Source organism: Schistocerca piceifrons, chromosome 3, assembly GCF_021461385.2.
Source record: "Schistocerca piceifrons isolate TAMUIC-IGC-003096 chromosome 3, iqSchPice1.1, whole genome shotgun sequence".
Classification (NCBI taxonomy): domain Eukaryota; kingdom Metazoa; phylum Arthropoda; class Insecta; order Orthoptera; family Acrididae; genus Schistocerca; species Schistocerca piceifrons.
This window is the reverse complement of record NC_060140.1, coordinates 876,298,738-876,314,761: the sequence shown is the minus strand read 5'-3', so window position 1 is coordinate 876,314,761 and position 16,024 is coordinate 876,298,738. Positions and strand designations below refer to the sequence as shown.

Sequence of the window (16,024 nt, the reverse complement as noted above, 5' to 3'; positions counted from 1 at the left end):
CGAACAGACAACCGTCGGAGACGTGTTTAGACGCAACCCGGTTAGGCTGAAGCGTCCAGCGAGCGAAGCAAGGTGGAGGTTCCCTGCTGTTTTGGGGTGGCATTATGTAGGGCCGTCGTACACCGCTGGTGGTCATGGAAGGCACCGTAACGGCTGTACGATACGTGAGTGCCATTCTCCAACTGATAGTGCAACCATATAGGCAGCATATTGGCGATACAGTCGTCTTCGTGAACGACAATTCGCGCCCCCCTCGTGCACATCTTGTGAATGACTTTCTTCAGGATAACGATATCGCTCGACTAGAGTGTCCGGCATTTTCTACATACATGAACCCTATCGAACATGCCTGGGATAGACTGAAAAGGGCTTTTTATGGACGACGCGACTCATCAACCACTCTAAGGGATCTATTCCGAATCGCCGTTGAGGGGTGGGACAATCTGGACCAACAGTGGCTTGATGAACTTGTGGATAGTATGCCACGACGAATACAGGCATGTATCAATACAAGAGGACGTGGTACTGGGTATTAGAGGTACAGGTGTATACACCACCTCTGAAGGTCTCGCTGTATGGTGGTACAACACGCAATGTGTAGTTTTCATGAGCAATAAAAAGGGCGAAAATGATGTTTATATTGATCTCTATTCCAATTTTCTGTACAGATTCGCCGGCCGAAGTGACCGAGCGGTTCTAGGCGCTACAGTCTGGAACCGCGCGACCGCTACGGTCGCAGGTTCGAATCCTGCCTCGGGCATGGACGTGTGTGATGTCCTTAGGTTAGTTAGGTTTAAGTAGTTCTAAGTTCTAGGGGACTGATGACCTCAGAAGTAAAGTCCCATAGTGCTCAGAGCCATTTGAACCATTTGTTTGTACGGGTTCCGCAACTCTCGGAACCGAGGCAATGCAAAACTTTTTTTGGTGTGAATATGTTCAGACAGAACTGCGACAACTCAAATTAACAATAAATTTTCAGCAATTTGCAGTTCAGAATCTGTCATTTTTTGACAGAACCCCTCTCACTTTGATGCCACTGCTCGTACATCAATCGTATCGATGAATAACGCGAGAGCTGCGCCGAATTTTGCCTGGCCTCTTCCGGAAGAAAGTTTTTTTAAAAACATAGACAGTTTCAGATATTTATACTGGTCAAGAAACAGTTCACCCAGTAGTATTCACTATGCTTTCTCGAGTGCACTGTCACACTCAAGGTCAGACATGCAAAATGTTAATTTTGTGGAAGGGTACGCAGCCCCGCGAGCAACTGAAACAGTTGAGGTGTGCCACTCGTATGATAATTTTGAAAGATCTTTCTTTTCTAGGTACTGGTACACAAGTATAAACGTGTGGCTGTCACAGGAGATTTTTAATCCTGAGCCATTCCATACCATCCAACTACGTATGCTAAGGTATTTTGAAGAATACATAAATAGGATTAGGATGAGCCGTTGTGTCATTGGGACATGTTGCAGATACTAAAGGCTAATTTGCTTAGAGAAGTCAGTGAAAAATTAATAAACGCCTCTTAAATCGACTTAGAGGAGGTTAGGACAGTCCTCGATTCGACTGATTTGATCCAGACTCAACAGAGAATAGGAAAGTCGAGCAGCAGAAGCATAATAACGATAATATTTCATATGGTAACCGTAAATAAAGGCGCAAAGGAAACAGGTGTAGCCTTGGCTACCGAGACAACAACATCCATGTAACGACAGGATTAACATTCGGAATGAGCTTTATTGTAACAAATGTAACAATCGGTTTTACAAGCCAATATATCTAAATATCTGGTTACAATAATTCTCCATACATGTGCTGCTGCAAATGTTGTTATCAGTGGTTTATATAAGAGATAAGTGAGAGACGAAAGTACTCACTTAACATGTCACCAACTACAAGATCATGGGAGCTGTAGGCGCCAGATCTAGAAGTGTAAAGATACAGTTCCGTCTGCCTACAAACGTAGGAAACATAGCTACAGAATGCAGGTTCCTAGTAATAGATGATTTAGTGACAGGCTTTATTCTGAGCATATATTTCCTACGTACCAGGGATGCAAGAATCGATCTCAGGTACACGGTATTTTCTAATAGATGGTGTTAATGTGTCCATTTACTTATTAATAACTGACTGTCACAATAGCAAATACTGTCATGGGTTAAAAATAATAATAGTTACTAGTCAGAGTAAAAACACAGTTGGGTAGTAACCTGAAACAATTACTTTTGATGGCATTAAGGAGCGTAGGTATTATTTAACCTTCGACCAGTAATTTGATCTGGCTAAGATACCAAAGAAATATTATGCTGTTTTTGTAGACAAACCACATATAATATGAGGCTACGATTGCCTCCTAGATATCATCATACACGAGACTTAATGTCACTGTTCTTGTTCCATTTCTTTGGCGAAAAGAGCCACAGTTAACAGAAAGATATAATAACTGTTATCTGTATTCTGACCTGAAGTTTCTTATCTAACTCTAAATCAGTTACATATTTCCACATGGCTTATCGATTATAAGTTAATAACCAGCATCCCTAGCAATACCTTCCCAGTCATATGTCAAAATAGGAGGATGCCACTTCCTTGTATACATCTTTTCCACGACTACTAGGTCCTAATGAAATTGTTTATCAAATTTTTCAGAAACGTCTCCATAATTTTCAGGGAAGAAGTAATGGATTGCAAAAAGGAAAAATATTTTCAGAGACATGTTGCAGCCGAGCTTTTCATAACATGACAACAGTTCACTCATAGGCTAGTTACAATTTTGTGCTCTCCTATTTCTTCAGAAATCGAAACAAGCATTTTTAAAATGTTTCCAGGCAGGCTCTCCGCGCTGCGGGCCAACGAAAAATTCTCTTTGGCTTTCTATTCACTCAATCGTGAGAGCTTTCCCCTCACATGCCTACATGTTCGCTTTCGCGATTCATTTTCTTTACAAAATTTTTCCTGATTTATACACTTTGGTGACAAAGATATGGGATATCTTGTCGAACTACCTTTTGACCAGCGTAGTACACCAATTCGACGTGTTATGGATTCCACAAGTCGTTGGAAGTCCCCTGCAGAAACATTGAGCCACGCTGCCTCTATAGCCGTCCACAATATCGAAAGTGTTGTCGGTGCAGGAATTTGTGCACGAACTGACCTCCCGTTTATGTCCCATAAATATTCAATGTAATTCATGTCGGGCGATCTGGGTTGTCAAATCATTCACTCGAATTGTCCAGAATGTTCTTCAAACCAGTGGCGAACAACTGTCACTCGGTGACATGGCGCATTGTCATCCATAAAAATTCCATTGTTGATTGGAAACATGAAGTCCATGAATGGCAGCAAATGGTCTCCAAGTAGCCAACATAGCCATTTCCAGTCAATGAGCTGTTCAGCTTGACCAGAGGACTCAGTCCATTCCTCTTAAGCAAAGCCCACACCATTATGGAGCCACCACCAGCTTGCACAGTTCCTTGTTGGCAACCTAGGTCCATGGCTTCGTGGAGGTCTGTGCCCACTCGAAGCCTACATCAGCTCTTACCAACTGAAATAGGGACTCATCTAACCAGGTCACGGTTTTCCAGTCATCTAGGGTCCATCCAATATGGCCATGAGCCTAGCAGAGGCGCAGCAGCCGATGTCGTGCTATGAGCAAAGACACGTGCATCGTTCTTCTGCTGCCATAGCCCATTAGCGCCAAATTTCGCCAGACTGTCCTAACGGATACGTTCATAGTACGTCCCACATTGATCTCTGCGGTTATTTCACGCAGTGTTGCTTATCCGTTAGCGCTGACAATCCTATTCAAACACCACTGCTGTCGGTCGTTAAGTGAAGGCCATCGGCCACTGCATTGTCATGTTAAGAGGTAATGCCTGAAATGTGATATCCTCGAAACACCATTGACACTGTGGATCTCGGATTATTGAATTGCCTGACGATTTCCGATATGTTGTGCCCCATGTGTCTTGCTCCGACTACCATTCCACACTCAAAGTCTGTTAATTCACCTCGTGTGGCCATGTTCAGGTGGGAAACCTTTTCAAGTGAATCACATAAGTACAAATGACGCTCCGGCAATGCACTGCCCTTTTTTACTTTGTGTACGGATGCTACCACTATCCGTACATGTAGATATCCGTACCCCATGAGTTTTGTCATCTCGTGTATAAAAATCACTTCATAATAACAAGTTAGAATCATTTCTGCCCACATACTAACTGAAGTAAGGTGATGAGCGGGTGTGAGCTGAGCATTGAACAATATTTTTGTTACATTGTTTCATAATTGACATATGTAGCAATGATACATATGTTAGCAATAAGTTTGCCGGCCGCTGTGGCCGAGCGGTTCTAGGTGCTTCAGTGCGGAACCACGCTGCTGCTACGGTCGCAGGTTCGAATCCTGCCTCGGGCATGGATGTGTGTGATGTCCTTAGGTTAGTTAGGTTTAAGTAGTTCTAAGTTCTAGCGGACTGACGACCTCAGATGTTAAGTCTCATAGTGCTTAGAACCATTTGAACCATTTTTTAGCAATAAGTTTGTTCTGTTTTTCTTTGTGAATGAAAGAATTTGCAAAACAAAAGCCACATCTGTTGTGGCAATACCCCTCAGACCAAATTTCACCACCTGTGGCAAGGCAGGCAAGCTAGTTGCCTGTGCAGTCCTGATACTTGGGCTGGAATAGTGATGTAACAGCATGGTTCGAGATTCCAGTCCGCCACAGTGGCAAGCTAAATTTCCTGAAAATGCGCTGCCTGGGTCCCCTACATGAATGAAGGTGGAGGACGTGTCACAACAAAGTTGAGCAGAGCCACTGTAAACAGTCATCATTCAGACTCTAGCGGTATGTTGTCTCCGAGTACCATCGACTTCGAGACATACCCCACGCCAGCTGACCACCCCTTGTGCACACCAACCAGCTTTTTCTATGTCTAGCCACTTCTAGCGGCTGGTCGACTAGCCGCTGCTAGACCTCATGATTTGGGATTTTGAGCTAGAGCCATCAAGAGGGTGCCACGCCCTAGGAGGCTTCGTGTGGTCTCTGGAGGTCTCCAACTGGTGTCGGGGTCTTTGGAGTCTGTGTGCCAGCACACTATGTGCATGACCGACTGCTGGAGCAAGTCAGCTGGCCAGCACATGCATGCCCTCTGCCTGCTGCCGCCTGACGTCACGATCACTTCTTTAGGCCAACACCAGCCACTGCAACTCTGCTGGACCAGCGCTCCTACCAGTGTCCGTGCACCACATCGTGCTGTGCTGAGGCAGTCACACTGCTCGGAGGTCAACGCACGCTATCGAGTCGCCGCCATCGATTACTGTACGAGCATGTAACGCCGGAAATGCATATCTTCCTATCTCCATCTATTGTACTATAACTTTTTTTTCTTATTTTGTTACCTGAAGATATGACATTTCTGTGTCTTTGTATATTGTAATTGTTTCACTATTTGTATATATATGCATTTATGTCGATTTATAATTGGTTTCTTTTGTGAATATTATATATGCATTTATGTCGATTTATAATTGGTTTGTTTTGCAAATATTATTTGTATTTATACGCTGGGTCTGGCCTAGGGAAAACTAAGCTATCGAACGAATACATAGATAGGTCGTGTGGAGAACCAAAGTGTTTAGGATCTTTGGTAGTGTTACCGCGTGGAGCGCGGGCAGAGCAGAGGGAGTTTGGCGAGGGTGGTGCAGTGGAGCAGGTGTGTTGTGTGACGCTCCCGCGAGTTGCCGCGCTTTCGGGGTTGGGCAGTATGTAATTGCGCTCGACTTGCTATGATAGTTTCTGACACGGTGTTGCGGACGGGAAGCATTAGCTGGCGCACATCAAGAGCCCGTTTCGTCTGGTGACCGTGTCGAGAAGAAGGCGCGCCAATATCCAGCTTCTGCAACAGCGACGGCCGACAATGAGTGACTGTCGCCACCTCCTCGATCGACGGCTTCAAACCTTCAATCAGCCAACAAGGAAGACTGAAGCACGTAAAGTTTTAGAACTGTATGGCAGACCTCAGCTTTTCAAACTTTTAAAATTGTTGCATCACAAAATTACAGCAACTTAGCATGAACCTTTGTTGCTCATTGTACCAATTGCATTACCAAGCAGGGTCCCTTCCTTTTCCGGGATGAACCCGAGTGTCGTTGAAATTCAAACGCCAGCATCATTCGATTTCACTGCTTTAATTTCAAAGTTCAGTTAAGGTATTCATAGCTGGCTACAATATTTAGATTGCACAAGCACAAATTAAGAGTGCGAGTTTTGTTACCGTATTTTAGTTACCTGTGACTGCAGCTCAGCTTGGTACGTACTGAATTTTACTATTGGTAATTGTTCAGAATCATTTAATTCAAGTTCAAAGTTAAATCACTTATTTCTAAATCGCGTAGATTCAAGTAGCTTTTGAAATGATTGTTGAGGTAGTCCAAGACTAACCGTATTTTACTGAATTTCGATTTGCTTCAGAAAGAGATCTCACTATTAACTTCAGTCACTAAATTAACTTTCGATTTTCCGGTTTTATTAATTCTTTTGCTAAATTAAGTCACAGTATAGCGAAATTTATTACTTCTGACAAACTTTCAGTTTTCACACTGCACGTGTCAACCTTCAGTTGGCACGCTTCTAGTGCTAATTATATATGTAAGAACCTTTCTTTTTCAGCTACTATAGTAATTGTCCTTAGGACTGGCGACCGTAATTTCCCCCAAATCTCAAATATCTAATTACCGCTAGTTAATTGTTAACGTAACGGCCGCACATTTACTTTCTTTATTAACTTTACCCCTTTTCAAAATTAAATTCCACCAGTTTCATTTGCATTTTTCCTTTCATTTAGATGTATCCCTTTCCTCGCTCTTTACCGACAAATTGACTTCGGCGACGATTGCTTTTCCCAGATTTCCATTAGGTACACGCGGTTTAATTTTTCACTGTCATTAAGGTCGATAAGTGAGGGGGAGGTTACAAGCACCTTACCGAATAAAGAATGTATTTGTTAACTGAGCCCTTCCACGACTGCTGTACTGCTGGTACTCTGCAACCCATCCCGTACACAGCATCTCGGATTAGTGACGATCATCCTGGAATTAATGGTTCGGCAGTACCGACTCTGTTACAGAGTTAAGTTTCAATTTTCATTGTTATATGCGTCATCAGCAAACCAAAATTGATAAGAATTTGCTAGTTTCGTGCAATTTACATTTCCACTGTCGCATAACGTGATCAAATGAGACAAGAGATCACTCGTGTAAAACGAGCTTGACAGTGCGACTTGTCTGGTCAGTATACGATTTCCCGCACAGACAAACGGTCTAGTATACAGGGTGATTCAAAAAGAATACCACAACTTTAAAAATGTGTATTTAATGAAAGAAACATAATATAACCTACTGTTATACATCATTACAAAGTGTATTTAAAAAGGTTTTTTTTTCACTCAAAAACAAGTTCAGAGATGTTCAATATGGCCCCCTTCAGACACTCGAGCAATATCAACCCGATACTCCAACTCGTTCCACACTCTCTGTAGCATATCAGGCGTAACAGTTTGGATAGCTGCTGTTATTTCTCGTTTCAAATCATCAATGGTGGCTGGGAGAGGTGGCCGAAACACCATATCCTTAACATACCACCATAAGAAAAAATCGCAGGGGGTAAGAGCAGGGCTTCTTGGAGGCCAGTGATGAAGTGCTCTGTCACGGGCTGCCTGCCTTGAACCAATTTCAGACGATAAGGTTTCATAACTAACCTTTTTCGTAGGACTCTCCATACAGTTGATTGTGGAATTTGCAGCTCTCTGCTAGCTCTGCGAGTCGATTTTCCTGGGCTGCGAACAAATGCTTTCTGGATGCGTGCTACATTTTCATCACTCGTTCTCGGCCGTCCAGAACTTTTCCCTTTGCACAAACACCCATTCTCTGTAAACTGTTTATACCAACGTTTAATACACCACTTATCAGGAGGTTTAACACCATACTTCGTTCGAAATGCACGCTGAACAACTGTCGTCGATTCACGTCTGCCGTACTCAATAACACAAAAAGCTTTCTGTTGAGCGGTCGCCATCTTAGCATCAACTGACGCTGACGCCTAGTCAACAGCGCCTCAAGCGAACAAATGTACAACTAAATGAAACTTTATAGCTCCCTTAATTCGCCGACAGATAGTGCTTAGCTCTGCCTTTTGTCGTTGCAGAGTTTTAAATTTCTAAAGTTGTGGTATTCTTTTTGAATCACCCTGTATTTCAAGTGCCCATAGGTGGCATTGTTTTTAGCGGGACGCAGTGGGCGCCGGAGAACGGAAGGTAGGAAATATCAAATGAAACATGTATTGCGTCGTTAACGATTGGAGCAGTGGCCGTGGCCGCTAGAGCGGGTGGCGCTCCTGCCTTACCTGTGCTATCTCGGTGACGTAGACGGGCAGCGCGGTGAAGACGGCGCCCATGGCGGCGCCGGCGATGGCCCTGCCGGCGCACAGGCCGGCCACCGAGGCGTGCTGCGCCGCCCACGCCGTCGCCAGCCACGCCGGCAAGAACGGCAGCCCCGCCACCAGCAGCGCGCGCCTGTGCCGACACAACACGACAGTGCGCCGTCAGCGGGCGGGCGGGCTCTAGCCAGGTGTTTTCTTTAAGGAACAGTCGCTATTACGCAGGTTTGTAATAGGGTCTGAGCTGAAACTTTTTATGGCCAATTACAAGACGCCACAAGTCTTCCAGAATACGAGGGACGTTCATTAACTAATGCAATACTTTTTTTTTCTGAAAGCAGGTTGATTTTATTCAGGATTCCAATTCACCTCATTATTCTGCATTCTTTTGGCTACAGAACCCTATTTATGAACATAATGTCTGATCAATGCAGTGGCCTTAACCACCTTCTATTGTATTGTATGTTAACTGGGGACCTAGAAACGACGGAGAGGCTCCGTCCCCGCAGTGGTCCACAACCCCACGACGACCACCGCAGTCCACTTCACCTCTCCGACACCCCACACCGAACCCAGGGTTATTGTGCAGTTCAGCCCCCGGTCGAGCCCCCCGGGAACGTCTCACACCAGACGAGTATAACCCCTATATTTGCGTGGTAGAGTAATAGTGGTGTACGCGTACGTGGAGAACTTGTTTGCGCAACAATCGCCGACATAGTGTAGCTGAGCGGAATAAGGGGAACAAGCCCGCATTCGCCGAGGCAGATGGAAAACCGCCTAAAAACCATCCACAGACTGGCCGGTTCACCGGACCTCGACACAAATCCTCCAGGCGGATTCGTGCCAGGGACCAGGCGCTCCTGCCCGCCCGGGAAGCCGTGCGTTAGACCGCACGGCCAACCGGGCGGGCTTAGCCACATTACTGGGACGGCCTGTTGTCCGGCACGGTATCATTCTACTCGTCGACGCCGGAGCCAACGTCTTTCTGCATCAGTAACCTACTTATCGTCCACGTACTGATTTCTGCGGAGTGCACCCTTCATTGGGCCAAACAGGAAGGTGCGAGATCCGGGCTGAAGATATTGAGGAAGAACAGTCCAATGAAGTATTGTGAGCTCCTCTCGGATGCGCAGACTTGTGTGAGTTCTTGCGTTGTCGTGGAGAAGGAGAAATTCATTCGAGAACCGCCAATGAGGGTGTCCGCACGTTCCAGCACTGCAGAAGTCACAGCTGTGTGCCGCCAGCCGGCACGCGGGACGTCGGACAGTTTTCCACTCCTTCTTGTGATGGTTACAGACGCCTCGCCCAACGACTCACCGTGCTTTTGTTCACTGGTAGGTCTCCGTAGACATTATGGAAGCGTCTATAAATATCATACTCTGGTTTTCCGCCGGAAGAAACTCACTGGCAGCTCCTTGTTTCGAACGCACATCCTGTACAGACGCCATATTGAAGGTTACACAAAGCGCCGCCACCTGTCGGAACCTCTTGGAACTATAGGGGATGAAGCAGAAATTTTCCATGATATCCCACAACAAATTCCACACTTTTTCAACCGAAATTGGCCGAGAAGAAAATGTGTTGCATTACTTATTGAATACCCCTCGTATTAAAAATGCTCCATACCTTTAGGTTTGGACCCACCACTAAAAACTGCCCTATGGGCGCCCTTGCAGGCAGCCGCAGTTACTGTGCAGCAACAACTGTAGCGCTCAGTCGTGAAACATTACAACATCCGTACAAAGCAAATCTCGCATTCCCTCTCTGATCAAAAGTGTCCGAGTACGGCTGTGTAATGCATAATTGAGCACTATATGTCACGAGAGATAGACCTGCCAGTATAAAAAGAGGGACGGAGTGTTGTGTTCTCAATAGAGAAGCAGAAACAGCAGGATGAGTCGGACAGGACAGCTCAGTTACGTAGAACTTTGACTAGTCATAAGATGTCACCCGAGTAACAGATCCATCAGGGACATTGCGACCCTTCTAAAGCTGCCGAAGTAGATTTCTGGTGATGTGATTGTGAAGTGGTAACGTGAAGGTGCAGCCGCAACTAAAGAAAGACCAGGCACACCTCATGTATTGACGGACAGGAACACTCGAGCATTGCTGATGGTGATTACTAGAAAGTGCATGAAATCTGCGGAAGGATTCGCTCGTGAGTTTCAGAGTGCTACCGGCAGTTCAGATAGTACAATAACAGTGCCATTTAAAAAGAATGGGATACAATGGTCGAGCAACTCCTAATAAACCATACATTTCTATAGTCAGTGCCCATGCCGCTGGTTAGTGGATGGCTGGAAACAAGCTATTTGGAGTCATGAATCACGCTATAACCTCTGGCAAAAAGATCAAAGCTTCTGGGTTTGGCGAATTCATGGAGAACCCTACCCGCCAACAGTGACTTACAGACGAGGTAGTGTTACTGTATCCGGAAGGATATGGGCTTATTTTACGCCACAGTGTACTATGTACAGTAGAGGAACATTTTCGAAACGATGGTTGTTCGTATCAGTACGACAGTGCACGCTGTCACATCTTGTGGACGACAACATTCCTAAAATGGGATTGCCTTCCCAGAATTCCAATATAAACCCAATGGAATATCTTTAGGATGAGTTAGAACGTCCACTTCTCTCCAGCAAAACCTCCTCTAGTTTTAGCCCTTGAGGAAGAATGGGCTGCAATTTCTCCTCAGGTGTATTCAGATACCTCACTGAAAGCGTCCCAAACGAGTTCAATCCATCATAAAGTCGATGAGTGGAACTAACCCATATTAATGTCCATTAAAAGGTGTGTTCAGATAGTGTAGGTTATGACGAATCCAAGACAAGTGACATAATAGATAAATGTAAATACTGAAAGATCGTAGGTATACGATAAAATTATTGAAACTGAGTACTGTTGTGAGCTTTTTGTTTGTCCCATATTACCCGCCCGTTACTAAGTGGCTGCTTTTGTTAGCCTCGCGCTTGAAAGGATAGTTATTTAGTGACTCTTCTGCAGGATCTACTGTCGCAGTGGCGCAAAAACTGACCGAGCTAAAAAAGAAACGAGAAAGAAAGACTCTCAGAGAATTAACTTGATGTCTGCTAGAATCCTTTCTCTGGACCAGATCGTGACAGTGAGAGCACGCTGTTGTCACAGTATCGCCGCGCGATTAAAGACGCCATGTCACGAATGGCACGGCCCCTCCCGCCGAAGGTTCAAGTCCTCCACGGGCACGGGTGTGTGTGTTGTCCTTAGCGAAAGTTAGTTTGAGTAGTGTGTAAGTCAAGGGACCGATGCCCTCAACAGTTTGATCCCTTAGGAATACGCACACATTTTTGTCGCAGTATCGCTTCTACAATGTAATTTCGTCCAAGTAGCCGTTAACAAGGTTTACGTGGCAACAGTCCGCTTGGTCCACACTACTGCGACCTACACAGCATGTTCTTGTTCAACAACTGGGTTCTTGCTGCTTGTTAGTTACATTGTTCTAGCAGCTGCTGAAGCAAATGGTATCTGAACAAAGGCTTCCGATTTCTGCCGACTCAGAACTAGAGCGAGCACGACGGTGCTGCAAACAAGCAAGAAAAAGGAATGTGAAGGGGATACGTAATTTAGTTACACCTTCAGCCAGTTGCTGCTTCCAAGTATCGATTGGTATATTCTGCTACGTAAATAAAGAATTCAAGAAATTGCTTTCTGTCGCTGATTGCTATGTTACGGGAGTTGTTAGTCGCTGCATCTATTCTGTTGATCTAAGTTGAACGCTGGGGTAAGTAACGTGTACTCTGTCGTTGGTCATCGGCTACGTTTCTCGAGTATCTGGTGTCATAAGGCCACTGGAAGTGGGCCTTACTTAAGTATTAGGTATTTTGTTGTTGCTGTAGTGTACAGCTTTTTATCTTGAAGAATGTGCACCTAATTTGTGTTTTTTTTTTTCGCGTGGTATTCGAGAGTGTAATAATAGAGAATTAGTGTGAAGGTGGTACGATCAATACTCTGCCAGGGAATTAAGTGCTATTTGCAGAACAGCCATGTAGATATAGACGCTTGTTATAGCAGATATTGGTACAGTGGAGCTAGTTAACGAAATAACTGTGGTCAATATCCAGATGCAAGAGGTGATCAAGGTCATAGACAAGGCTTCTAATTTGGATATTTTGAAGTTTCGTTAAAACATGTTTATTCAAACAACGATGTAGCTATGAGAATGTCTCTGACAATGCCAATGACTGCAGCATCTTGTGAATTCTGTTTCAGCTGATTCAAGATTTTTTTTAAAAAAAAAAAACTAGTTAAGGTCGAGTAGGCGCTTCAGTCTGGAAGCGCGTGACCGCTACGGTAGCAGGTTCGAATCCTGCCTCGGGCATGGATGTGTGTGATGTCCTTAGGTTAGTTAGGTTTAAGTAGTTCTAAGTTCTAGGGGACTGATGACCACAGATGTTAAGCCCCATAGTGCTCAAAGCCATTTGAGCCAAGGTCGAGTAAAGGTGAAAGCAGATAGTCAAATTCAGATGTCTTGTCGATAGAACACTACACAGCTACTAAACTTGACTTCAGTGACATAATCAATGAGTTTACTTCGTCCAAAGGAAGGAAATTCAAAGTAAAGTTCAAATAATAACAATTCCTCGTTAATAATTGACGTATTAATAATAATTCATAAAGAGCGAATGCAAGCGGTTCTTTGTTATACACTGTACTAAAACCATTACATAGAGGCTGCCATATATAGATTTTGTTGTACTTTCAATTTTTCAGAAAGTTCATAATTTATCTACAACAATGGCACATTTAATTTGTTGTGTACAACAGTTTTCATCAATTATTTAACTAACATTTCACACCAATATTTCGTTTTTATTAAACCTACTGACAAAATAAGTTATAAAATTTGCTACATCTGCCTATAAAAACCGCGGAAAGGAATTAGTTTTACTGAGGGAGGAGAAGGCCACCGCCAGGGAGGCGGGATCATCTCTGTAATCAGAACAGTTCTGTCCTTCCGTCCTAGCGATAGTTTTTAATTGTCGTTCGGCTCCATGATGCTCAAGCGTTTTATCAGCTGTCAACTTTAGAAAATTAGAAATATACCAAGAAAAAAACGGCTAGCAGTGAACCACTTAAATTAAGACAAGCAAATTCAGTATTAGTGGTTAATCTTCCACGGCCAACGTGAATTTAAATAATGTTCTTTTAAGAATGAGGCCTCATTACTTTAAAACCGAAGGCAACAATATAAACCGACCTTCGGTCGTCTCTGAGGTGATTCTCTTGTAGTTGCTCTGAAGACGATCGCTGCAAATACGGTCGCAACATTTATTGTTATGGTTGTCTTATTTTTCAAAATATTGCGGCCTAAAACCCAAAAGGATTTTATTCTAAATGAGTTATTATTTAACATATCGCGGTTCGGATTCACAGTCACGTTGAATTATTTTAAAGGATATCATATTCGCCACTAACTGTAGAAATTATCGATTTCACAATTGCAATTTCGGTCTTAAGGCCATTATAAAGTGGTCGATGTACGAAGCTTTGGGCTCGTTTAGTCTTGCTGTATTCTCCTAGTTAAAATGTTCAGTTCGGACAATAACATGTACACGTGTCGGATGTTCTGAAGCAAAACTACCACTTGATGATGGCATGAAAGCCGAAATTGCAATTGTGAAATAAAGAATTTCTACAGTCAACGGCGAATATGATGTCCTCAAAAATCATTACTATTAGTATTTTCATTTAAAATCATAGCCCTGCATATCTCAGAGTATTATGCCTGGGTGTGAGATTAATTACGCATTAATTATACCATGTGCAACCCGACTTGCAAACTTAACAATTGTTCTTCAAGAAGTTGAGTGAAAAGTTGTATCACTTCTGGAGAAAGCGAAGTTTATCCCTCTTAGTGCCGGGATTCTCTCTTGGCGTTGGGGAGGACTGACCCTCAGTACTGTAGCCTTCTCCAGCAGACATCACGGCGCCTAGAGTATCAGCAACCAAACTGACAGCCTGCAGTCGCGGGTTACCCGCCTCGCAGGCACACCGTAGCACTACACTACCGACAGGCAATATTGATGAACGGCCACAGCAACAACACCACCACAGCAAAGATACCAGCGGCCACCAGGGGCCACTACCGGCCCACATAAACATAAGGAAGAGGTCGCTACAGATCCCGGAACTATTTTCACAGGTCAAACCTCGTGATGGAAAATAGTTCCGAGGTACTCATCCGCCGAAGCGCTATAAAGGCCGGCGCTCGGCCGCACATCGGCAGTTCATCGACCGCCAGCAGACTCGGATAGCTGCCAGCCCGGCTTGGATCTTCTCGCTGATCTCTGGATTAGGCTTGGAATATCGGAGAAGTCTCTGCCGGAGACTAGTAGGAAATTATTTCACTTGTCTTATATCTTTTTCTGGTATATAGTTGTGACTCGAAGACGGATCACTGTTTTGTGTTGGTGTTATACTTGGAGAAGTTTTTTGGTTAATTGAACAGTCCAACAAATCGTTTTCGGACTTTGATCGTTAGTTTCTTCTGCTTACGCAGACATGGCACTAAGTGCCGTAAATGTGTCGTACAAGAGTTGTTCACTGTCTTAATGCAAAGACGTCAAGTCTATGAAAGTCTGAAGAATCCACAGTTAATTAACCAACGGAAACACTAATGGGTCAAGACGTATACAGATATTCTCGACCTCTATGCGGCGAAAAATTCAGTACAGCAATGATGAATGAAATGTCTTATGAACACAGTACTGTTGTGTATATCCTGGTTCACAGGCATTAGTCTGTTCTCTAATACTGATCGGAAATAATATTCTTGCCTCCAACTGATGAGAAACTGAAGTTTCTTACCTTTTCACAGATATTGGAAACTCTCGTTTGTTCCCGTAGTTCATTAGATTTTACCTGGTTGTGTAGAAAACCGCCTTGGGCGTTTTTCATCAGGCGTCATATAGTCTGTGCTGTATGGAGTATCATTTCAGTCATCACAAAACTGCGTGGTTCTACCTATAGCAAGCGAAATAGGGGGCTGGGGTTCAATTGCACACGACAGTGTGTTGTCCTGCTATGTGTTCACACTAAAAAAGTTATTGTGAGCGACGAAAGCAGCCAATGCTAAGACGTGGGTGGCATAAGTTGTGTGGTTCTGCAAGTACCGAGAGGAGGAATGTTGTTACTGGTGGACGATCAATTAATGTCTGCCTTCTTAAACTTTATTTTTATCTTGCTAAAGGTAGTGTATAGCGTAACGGGATGATATAATATGTGAATTATCTCTTCTTCTACTGCGTAGTAAACCTGTAACTTTACTTTTCCAAGCCGGTAGGGCCAAATTGTTGGACGAGTAACTATTCGATGGGTAAATCCGGAAAGTAATTTCACATGCATTGACTGTGGTGCGAGAAACCACTGGAATCATTGATACTGATGTGGTTTGAAGCATGTGGGACCTAAGATACTCCCTATGTTAGCAGATTTAAAAGATGGAGCATATTTTCCCCGAATCAGAATGCACTGTGGTATTTGGGAAAATTTTCAGTACACGATGGATACTTCGCTGAGGTTTCGGGGCTAATTCTTAATTCAGTTAGTA

The 16,024-nt window shown here is 44.0% G+C and overlaps 1 protein-coding gene across 1 annotated transcript in view; it reads right to left on the bottom strand.

Annotated features, from left to right (window-relative positions):
- The window catches only part of LOC124789143 (facilitated trehalose transporter Tret1-like), a 167,620-nt gene that overhangs the window by 51,109 nt on the left and 100,487 nt on the right, over positions 1-16,024 (bottom strand). Inside the window, exon 3 of the mRNA XM_047256436.1 lies at positions 8,404-8,572. Coding sequence (XP_047112392.1) covers positions 8,404-8,572 — 169 coding nt within the window. The remainder of the gene's footprint in view (positions 1-8,403; positions 8,573-16,024) is intronic.